The sequence below is a fragment of the Harpegnathos saltator genome, unplaced genomic scaffold (genome assembly GCF_003227715.2).
Source record: "Harpegnathos saltator strain DR-91 unplaced genomic scaffold, Hsal_v8.6 scaffold27, whole genome shotgun sequence".
Classification (NCBI taxonomy): Eukaryota; Metazoa; Arthropoda; class Insecta; order Hymenoptera; family Formicidae; genus Harpegnathos; species Harpegnathos saltator.
In genome coordinates, this window is record NW_020230061.1 from 111,605 (window position 1) to 122,092 (window position 10,488).

Genomic DNA, 10,488 nt, shown 5'->3' on the forward strand with positions numbered 1-10,488 from the left:
CCTCTGGTCGATTAATCCAGGTCCACTCAAATACGCTATAAGTAAATATTTATAATTATATATTATACGTAAAAGTGCGCATACACTAAGCGAACGAACAATGAACAGCGAATTCGGTAAATATGCACGCCGTAACAAACGTTTGCCAGCGTTCGATCCGTTTTACCTACGAAGAGGTGCATAAAAAAATGGACACATTAAGCGAACGAACAACGAAAAAGAGATAGCAAGTTCGGCAGAATACTATTGGATATATTCAGTAATATGATCGCTCATTAAGTTTTTAGTAAGTTCTTACATCCGATTGACATATTCGTTCGCTCGGTGAACTGCTACCAGTACACATCTACCGAATTCGCTGTTTGTTCGGATCGGTGTTCGCTGCCCGTATTTTCAGCATATACACATCTTCAAAGGCATGAACATACGAGTACATGAGACGCATAAATTTTAACACGATAATTAACACAATTAAAATAACATAATTGTTATATAATTACTTATTGGTATTAATAACACAGGAAATTGTTAACGAAAAATATTAAATAAACGCAGGAAGCATTCGTGTACATATACAGGATACTTCAAAGTGATACTATTTTCAATTCGACGATATTGTTTACATCTGGTTTATACAGTTAACAATTAAGTTCATCTGCGCATATTCACAATTACTTCCACAGCCAAGATTAATACCATACATGTCACGATAATATCAAGATCGTAACATTCTTTGGCAATAAAACAATTTTATTAGATAAATAATCAACAACCTTTTTAATTCTTATTTTATATTACAGAAATGTCTTGTAGTATCTTAATGTATATTATGTGTAATCTAACATAATTACAAACATGTCACTGAAGAAAGCTATATAACCATCTTGAAAGTATATCTTCATTTGCAGTTTGAATTTGCATCCCTATAAAAAAATAATACGATATGTGGAATCGTGAACTCTGAATGAATTTCATCTGCATTTGTTTTGCGGAAAGGGGAATCTAAAGTTGCTTGCGATAAAAATTTGTAGACGATATTCCAACAAACATGTCATACATTGAGCATAATAATGGAACTTTACAAACTAGGAACTAAGCTCAGAGTCTGTATGTGATGATAATTAAATAAGCGTAAGAGAAAATTGTAATAATGGTGGTAACAATAATTATCGAGTATGCCGCGCCAAAGCGCTACAAAACTTTTGATGAATTTTATCACTATACTGGCCAGAAGTTATTTACGTTAGATTGATTGCAATCAAAATAATATCGAACTCGAGATTATACAGCCTGCGTCACTTTGGGAAAGACGAATTACGTTATCAAAAATGATTTCCCGCTAGACGAATCTCTTATAAAATTCTTTCCAAGCTTAGTCTAGAAAAATCTATGTATATTTATATATATATATATGTACGAAATAATGAATAAAGATACAAAATTTAGTTAACAGGAGGTCTTGGTGGGGGAGGTGGCTGCGGTCTGCGGAAGTATATAATAAGACTAAGCATTCCCGTGAGAAAACCTATAAGATAAAGATCCCAGTTCTGCCCGAGCAGCTGATCCCACTTATCCAGCTGATCGACCAAACTGAATTCCTGCAGATAATCCAGACTGAAGAGAAAGGACAATTTGATCAGAGCCAGCGCTACAGGTATTTGCGCGTCAGGGCTAACTTGGGCGGCCAAATCGTAGCACCGTTTGGCCAAATGACGATCCTTTGCCAAACCTAGGCCACGCTCGTGCATATAACCCAAGTTGAACATAGCTTGAGCATTCTGTTGTTGCTCGGATGCCGAACGATAGTAACCTGCAGCAGCCTCGTAATCAACTTTGGTTCCTCTGCCATAGTAATGCGCGTCACCAAGTTTCACCTGAAACGACACAGAGCTCGTTAACTCCCGATGCAAAAATACAAATACAAATTTCATTTGTTTATACAACATGATCCACGTAAGTCTTAATAACTTGGTATCTCGAGAATTAAGCGATCAATTTTAATCTAGTCTTATGTTTCATAGATCCCAAGTATCTTTAAATTTATGTTCAAACTTATGCCCTCATCCATCTCGCTTAAAGGGTATAGTAAAGATAAGTTTAAAGTTTCAAACAGATAAACTCTAGCAGATGACATCATTATTAATCTAATTCTTACATATATTTTATGATTTGAGAAGTTACCTTGTGTAAAAAATATACAGGGTGTCCCATTTTAAAGGATCTACTCAAATATCTCAGAAACATTGCGTTAAATCGAAAAATGCTTAAGACAAAAGTTGTTTAGCGTGAAGGAGGACATAGGACAGCGATAGCATTTTGTTTATAGATGGCGCCACTTTCGAGATACTCACTCAATTTTCTTAAATGGAAGTCCCAGTTTTTTATTATATCATCTTTTTCTACCAATTAATTTAAACAACTTTTGTCTGAAACATTTTTTTATTTGCTTAATATATTTTGATATATTTAAGGAAAACTTAGTAACTTTTCCAACATTTACCTTACGATATCTCACTAACTATTCGTCGAAAGAAAAAATAGTCTTAGACTTTTCTACTTTATTTACTATCAAGAATATATTACTATAATAGTGCTCTAACTTTTATTAACTTATCGACCTTTGGAAATCTCAAATTAAATTAATAAAAGTTAGGCTATTATAGTAGTACATTCTTGATAATAAATAAAATAAAAGAGTCTAATACCATTTTTTCTTTTGACGAATAGTTAGTGAGATATCGTAAGGTAAATGTTGGAAAAGTTACCAAGTTTTCCTTAAATATCTCAAAATATATTAAGCAAATAAAAAAATGTTTCAGACAAAAGTTGTTAAAATTAATTGGTAGAAAAGAAAATATAATAAAAGTTTGGGTTTCCATTTAAGAAAATTGATAATCAATAAATATCTCGAAAATGGAGCCATCCATAAACAAAATGCTATTGCTGTCCTATGTCCCCCTTCAAGCTAAACAACTTTTGTCTTAAGCATTTTTAAACGATTTAACGCAGTGTTTCTGAGATATTTGAGTAGGTCCTTTAAAATGGGACACCCTGCTGTATATGGCAAAGGTTCTTTAGGATTTTCTGGCAGTCTAGTTCTTAAGTAACCCTTCATATGGATCGCTTTGTATATCTTTGTGAGGTTGGAGAGTAAATTGTAAATAGTTATATAATCGTAACTATTATGCAACTGTATTTTGCAAATTACAACTTTTTTTCATTAGTATTATTTTTATCATTATTTTGCACATATGCAAAAAAAGTACACACACACACACACACGCGCGCGCGCGCACATGCACACACACATATATATGTATATTTTTTTTTATGTATATTTTGTTAATTTGATGATTTTGAAATTTCCAAAAATCAATAAATTAACATAAGTCAAGGCATTATTGTAACAATATTTTCTTGAGACTAAATAAAGCAAGAAAGTCTAGTATCACTTTTCCTTCGGACAAATAGTTAGCGAGATATCATAAGTTAAATATTGAAAAAGTTATCAAGTTTTCCTCAAATATCTCAGAAAATACTAGACAAATAGAAAAATGTTTTAGACAAAAGTTGTTCAAATTAATTAGTAGAAGAAAACAGTGTAATAAAAAATAAGGGTTCCTATTTAAAAAACGCAAGTTGACCTTCAAATGACCTTGAAAATAGAGGTCAAGGTCAAAGTCAAGGTGATCATAAGGTAGCTTACTTAAATCCCTACAACTTTTATTCAGATAATTTTCCTTGAAACTTCAATACTGAAGAGTTATTTGGGGTTGGACATTAAAATGGGATACCCTGTATAGGAAAATAAGTTGGCTTTTTTTTAATAGATGGTGTTAGTTGTCTTTTTAAGCAGTTAATCTTATTCTAAACCAGAAAATTATTTTACATTTTTACTACGCACATTTCAAGCTTCATTTGAAAAAAAGTTGTTTTGAAATCTCTCAGGTTATTTTTGTTTGGCGTTGCATCAAAAATGGAAAATCAACATGAGTATGTTCGCCATATTTTGCTTTTTTATTACCATAAAGGCCAAAATGCAACGCAAGAAAGAAAAAAATTGTGTGCCGTGTATGAAGATGTGTTGACTAAACGCCAATGTCAAACGTTGGTTTTCGAAATTTCGTTCTGGGTATTTCGATCTCAAAGATGCACCACGTTCTGAAAGGCCAATTGAAGCCGATGAAAACCAAACAGAAGCATTGGTGGATGCAAATCGTCATTTAACAACACGAAATTGCTGAGATTGAATTTATCGAATTCGACTGTGTATAAGCATCTGAAACTTGGTTTCTTTTCAAAGCTTGATATTTGGGTTCCACACATTCTCAAAGAAAGATATTTGATTCGTTGCATTACCATCTGCGATTTGCTGTTGAAACGTGAGGAAAACGATTCATTTCTGGAGCGATTCGTAACTGGAGATGAAAAATGGATTGTGTACAACAATATTAAACGCAAAAGATCATGGAATAGACGTGATGAATCAGCTCAAAGCATATTGAAAGCTGATATCCATCAAAAGAAAGTGATGTTTCTCTGCTTAGTAGGATTGGAAAGGAATGATTTTTTGGAGCTGTTACCACAAACAACCAAACGATTGATTCGAATGTGTATTGTCATCAATTGGACAAATTCCAAAATGATTCCATCAAACAAAAGAGACCAGAATTGACGAACAGAAAAAGTGTTGTGTTTCATCATGATAATGCCAGACCTCATATAAGTTTAATGACTCGCCAGAAGCTGTTAGCACTTAGATAGGATTTGCTACTATATCCACCATATTTATCTGATCTGACATTATTCAATTATCACTTATTTCGGTTACTGCGAAATTCTTTGGATAGTAAAAGTTTCGATTCAAATGAAGGTATCAAAAACCACTTAATTCAGTTTTTTTGCCAATAAGGATCAGAAGTTCTACGAGCGTGGAATCATAGTATTACCTTAAAGATGGTGAAAGATATTAGAATAAAATGGTCAATATTTAACAAAATAAAACTTTTCTTTCTATTAAAAATATTGTTTTTCATTTTCATGCAAAAAACCGAAATTACTTCCCGAACAACCCAATATATTGGATAGGCGGCAGCCAATCGTAAAAACAGGATCTTTTTAACTAAAAAATCGTTTAATTACAAAAGGTAAAAACAGTTAGTTTCTTTCCGCGTAACAATAATGATAATGAGTTATTTATCAAAGTGAGTAATAATGATCATTAATAATATTATTACTTCTTCTTTAAAGAATAACGGAGTGACGCTAACGAATTACTTTTAGTAAACAATTTTCTCACTTTTTGTTTTCTCATTAATAAAGAATATTTTTATATATACCTGTGCCGCAGAGTATCCTTGTGTAGCAGCTCGTGTCCACAGTGCTAAAGCTCTGACTAAGCTTTCCTCTTCCGACAGAACGTCGGTCTCTCCTCTGTCTAGAATGAACGCCGCGTTACTCTGCGCAACCTCATAACCCATCTCGGAAAATAAGGCATAAATTAGGAATGCTTCGTTCACTTTGCCTTCTCTGTAATCGGTATGCGCCATCATCAACTGGTCACTCCATTTTCCTCTTTCGGCAACATTCTTCATTAATTCCACAGCCGGGGGACAACTTCGCACCATGCCGGTGCCAGTGGCATGCATTTGAGCAAGATTATAGTATGCTAACACATGACCTGATTGGCTGGCTAGATTAAAATATTTATTTGCCATTTTGTAATCTCGTTTAACACCAATACCACCTAAAAAGTGAAGTTAACATCATCTATAAAAGTCAGCAATGAGCACTGATCGGTAAATTAATATAAATCGCAATGCGATATAAATGTAAAAAAGCACGGACATATTTTATTAAACTGGTATTCATAACTGAATCTCATATTTAAAATCGTCTTAAGGGACAGTATCCTTAAAATTTTTAGAAAATAAATTTTTGATTTTTTTTATACATATAATCGCACAGAACTATCTTCCCTATATATTTTAAATTTTGTTACATCTTAAAATTTCAAAAATTGCCCGAATAGCAGCTGAAAAAAGCGCATAGAGCTACAGTTGTGCAGACAGCTTTATTCCGTCGAAAACTCTATGATAGTATTGAAAATCATAGTTGTAGAATTTTAACTCTTTACACTCTTGGAAACATTTGTCAAGATATAAAGTGCAAAACATGCAAAATCAAATGTTCAAACCAAATAATATCTTATATTTTATTGTTTCTATACAATTCAGTTATGACACATATTTTTCATTATTCAATAATGTTACGATTTTAATGTTATACAAAATATACGACAGTTTACAGTTTTGTAAATAAAATTAAAATAAACTTGTTTTTGCAAATTCTATTTCCGACACGTTATAGGCATATCTCTCTCTTTGTGGCTAATCTGTTCTTTTTTTCTTTAAGTTTTTGTAGTGAATATTTTAATACATACACATCATAAGTAAAAATATTATGTCAGTCACTATGATTATTTATAACATTCAAGAAAATTGATATCTACGAATAATTTCTATACCGTCTTCATTATGAAACAGTAAAATCTAAATCTCAAAATTCCAAATGTTTTGTTCAGTCCTTGAATTAGCAGATTTTAACAATAGACCGATTTTTCGATCTTCAAAGGTATTATCTTTCTTTAACTTATTTTCTGATGCTTTGCAACCAATGAAACAGTTTATTTGACATTTTGAGATAAATTAGAACAGTCTTATATCTTATAAGAACTGCTATGAATGTCACATATAAAAATACAAATACTTACTGAAATACATATTGCCTAATTGCAGTTGCCCATCGACCCAGCCTTGTTCTGCAGCGTGATGGAAATATTGCCATGCTTTACCAGTATTTCTTTCCACTCCCATTCCATATAAATACATCAGGCCCAAACCACTTTGACCCACAGGATTGCCTAATTCAGCAGCTTTTTTAAAATATTTATATGCTGTTTCATTGTCTTGTTTCACAATCTCGCTTCCTTCTAAATAAATCTGTAAATATATGTAAAAAGCCAGAAAAATATCAAAGTCAGAAACAAGAAACATATATGGCATAGTTATATCGGATATTTTCTATTGAAATTAATATTGCGATTTTAATTCAAAAGAATAATTTTGCTAAAAGAGTAATAGCTTTATTGTATTATTTTTTCTAGGTTGTTTTAGGTTTATACTCTTACCTTTCCAAGAAAGGCCATAGCTACAGGATTGCCAGCGTCAGCAGCATGTTGGAAATATTGTACAGCCTTTTCGTGATCTAAAGGAACTCCTCTACCTCCTTGATAATGCAGTTGACCAAGTCCAACTTGTGCCTGTGTATCGCCCTTCTTGGCCAACAGCTGATAGTACTCTATCAAATCCTGATCGAAGATTCCAGAACTGTATCCCGGATTCTCATGCTCGTCCAACAGCCTAACTCGCTGAACGACTGGGCCACCACTGAATGACACTTCCTCTGCGACTTTCTTCGCTACTTTTCGATAATAGTCTAATGCTCGTTCGCACGAGGGTATTGTCGCCACGCCTACCCAATGACGGTGTCCCATTACCATTTGCGCCCAAGTATCGCCACCAAGAGCAGCTACAGTGTAATGAAGTAGAGCTTTTGCTTGAGATGCATTAACACCAATACCAGTTGCATATAAAAATCCCATTCCCTGTGTGAATACAATATTTATTCTATTATTCCTAATACTTAACAACCTAAATAAAAGGGATAATCAAGTATCTACAGAATTCTTATTCTTATCAGTTTCTATACTTAAGCTATGTATGTATGTACCATATGGGCCGATGGAAGTCCTGTATCTGCAAGTTCCTTGAATATCTCAAATATACTGGGTATGTCATCGATAGACACTCTCGAAGATGCAGGATCTAAACGAGAGCCAAGCAATCTTCCCCAAGCTAACAGAGATCTGGCTTCTCGATGACCCAACTGTGCTGCTTCCATTAGCAATTCGTAACCCGCAGACTTGTTGGCACGCATTGCATTTAAAATGTTCAGAGCATTCTTGAATAATTGTTCGGCTGAAAGATATTTCAATTCCATAGATAAAAAAATATTTGCTAAAACTATCTAACCATCTGCTGAATATTCAGCAAGCTCTTGGATAATTAGTCTGTATTTTTAAAGCTCAGTCAAATTTGGAAACACAATAAAACACTGAACTCAAGAGCTCACTGAGTACTCAGTGAATAGTTAGAGCGCTAAATATATGCATTGTCACAAAGCTTAATACTATAACATGTTGAAAATAAAATATTTTATAACTTACCTGCCTGTTGTTCCAGTGACAATGGCTCTTGGACCTCTTCTTCGAGTGTCTCATACTGCTCATGATTTTCCCAGGCTTCCATATCCTCTTCATCCAACTGCTTACTATTGATATCCAAAGGATCCATGTCCTTTGTTTGAGCTATCATAGTTTTCATCCAAACATTGCTTGTTCCTGAACTCTCCAGAGGCTCTTTGTTCACACTATCCACCTTGCCATCCGTATCCTCTTTCCTATGCTTGTTGTTAACTTTTTCATTTATAAGCGAGTCGGATGCTGGCACAAGCTTCAGTATAGTTTCCCGCAGTGCCCTGAGCTCGCGCAGCTGCTCGAAGGCATTTTCCATGTCCTCGTTGGTGACATCCTCCTCCGTCTCATCGTTGGAATTCGACTTTTGCGTAATGTCACCGCGCTTCTTCGCGGTACTCTCCAATTCCGCGTTAGACTGGAGACACGACACCAGGAACAATAGCAGAAACAGCACACCTACGTTCGACTTCATTGCTCGATGGACAACCGACACTTTTTTCACGGCCTCATTACAATACCGGCGATCTTGACGTTATTACTCGTCGACCTTTCAGGATCCCGCGACATAAGCGCACGATTGATCGCACTTGATACCTACGTGGACATACACGCGTGGAACTGTCTCGCCTGTTCGACCAATTACGTCATTAGGACACGTCAATACGCATCTTTTCAGAACGAAGTTTTGTCAACAAAAACAGTAATGCCTGCGGCGCTCCTTGTCGTTACGGCCGATTCATTTGCGCTCTTTCCGATCATACGTTACGTCGTACCACGCGGGAAAAGATTCGCCGAATCAGCTGTTAGTACTAAAAGCATGTAATCGCCATAATAAACGCGTGCGCTGCGGAGTTTTGCGGAAAACGAGTACGTATCACACGCTCATTTATACTGCGCAAATTTCACGACACAGCACTGCTACTGATTTGGACTCAAATGAGAGAACGAGATTTCTTGTTTTCCGCTACAAATTGAAAATTTTCCGTCTGTTTCCTCGGTTGATGTTTTCAGTAGGAACAATTGTAAATGTCAGTTCAGTTCAGTTCGTTATATGGCTCCGGACTGCATACAGCAATGTCCATATGCCACTTCTCAGTAGTATGATGTAAAAAGAAAAACAGGGACAGCGCGTACGCAATCCCCACGATCAAAAAATTATGCGTAGTTACAAGAACTGCATCCAACCGCCACGGAGGTGAACAAAAGACTATTGTAAATTGTCAACAGCGAAGCGCCAGATCATACTGGCTCGTCCACATGGATATATGTGCGCATTGAGGAATCGACCAATTACAAGTCGAGAAAAAATACTTTGTCATGTTCTATTTGTCATACGTCTGATAGTTTCAGGGATGATTGGTTTGTCCAGTTTTTATCATTTTAATTTCTAATATTCAATATTCAAATATTCTATACGTATTAGTCTATATTTTAATTTTAATATTTTAGAAATAAAATTTTAATATTTTTGTAAAATTGAAAATATCCCGAGAAAGAAGATTATAAAAGACATTTATGAATTTTATTTATATGTGGCTATAAATAGAGTGGTTCATTTAAATTGATCACCTTAAATTTCTTACTTGTTTTTGAGGATACGGAAAATATCTTAGGAAAAAATTACAGTTCGAAGGGACAATTATGATGACAGAAAGTTTTTCCTTCGAGGTTATTTAAACTATTTAAAGATTAAGACAATTTTTTTTTAATAGAACTATGTTTCTTATTTGCATGCTTTTATAGCTAACATCGAGAAAAGTTTAGCGACAATATAACTTTGAAATTATTTTGAACATGGAAAATTATGTATGAGGGAAACACAAAAGTCAAATATTTATGCTTTTCAACACAAAAATTTATTTAAGGAAGTGTTCGAAACGATGCCCTCCGACTTCAATATATTTTTTAATATGATACATAAATAATACTCATCTTGTCCTTTCTATTACTTCTAATTTTATAATCGCACATGCATCCACAATGCGCTGTCTCATGTTTTCTTGCGAGCTGGTACGTCATTATCAATTTTTCATTCCCCATAAAAATATTTGGAGTAAACGCTTATGTTTCTGACACCTCATGATATTGACGTTTTTATTTGAATAAAACTATTTTTTCCTTTTTTCATTTAACATCATTTTTTTTCCGTGTGAACATATATGATTAAAATT

General features: G+C 34.2%; 1 protein-coding gene across 1 annotated transcript; it reads right to left on the reverse strand.

Moving 5' to 3' along the window:
- Window positions 1-46: 46 nt before the first annotated feature.
- Hrd3 (HMG-coA reductase degradation 3) lies at window positions 47-8,789 on the reverse strand. Its single transcript, XM_011141899.3, has 6 exons — window positions 8,288-8,789; window positions 7,792-8,039; window positions 7,190-7,666; window positions 6,773-7,001; window positions 5,340-5,746; window positions 47-1,874 (listed from the first exon to the last, which is right to left on the reverse strand). Exons 1-6 carry the CDS (start codon window positions 8,787-8,789, stop codon window positions 1,443-1,445), a joined length of 2,295 nt encoding a protein of 764 aa, XP_011140201.1. The 3' UTR covers window positions 47-1,442.
- Between the last annotated feature and the right edge of the window lie 1,699 nt (window positions 8,790-10,488).

Coding starts and splice junctions, on each gene's coding strand:
- Hrd3 (XM_011141899.3), bottom strand. CDS start 8,789: ATGAAGTCGAACGTAGGTGTGCTGTTTCTGCTATTGTTCCTGGTGTCG. Junction 7,667..7,791: donor GACTTCCATCGGCCCATATG/GTACATACATAC, acceptor GTATTCACACAG/GGAATGGGATTTTTATATGC. Junction 1,875..5,339: donor AAGGATACTCTGCGGCACAG/GTATATATAAAA, acceptor GTGTCGTTTCAG/GTGAAACTTGGTGACGCGCA.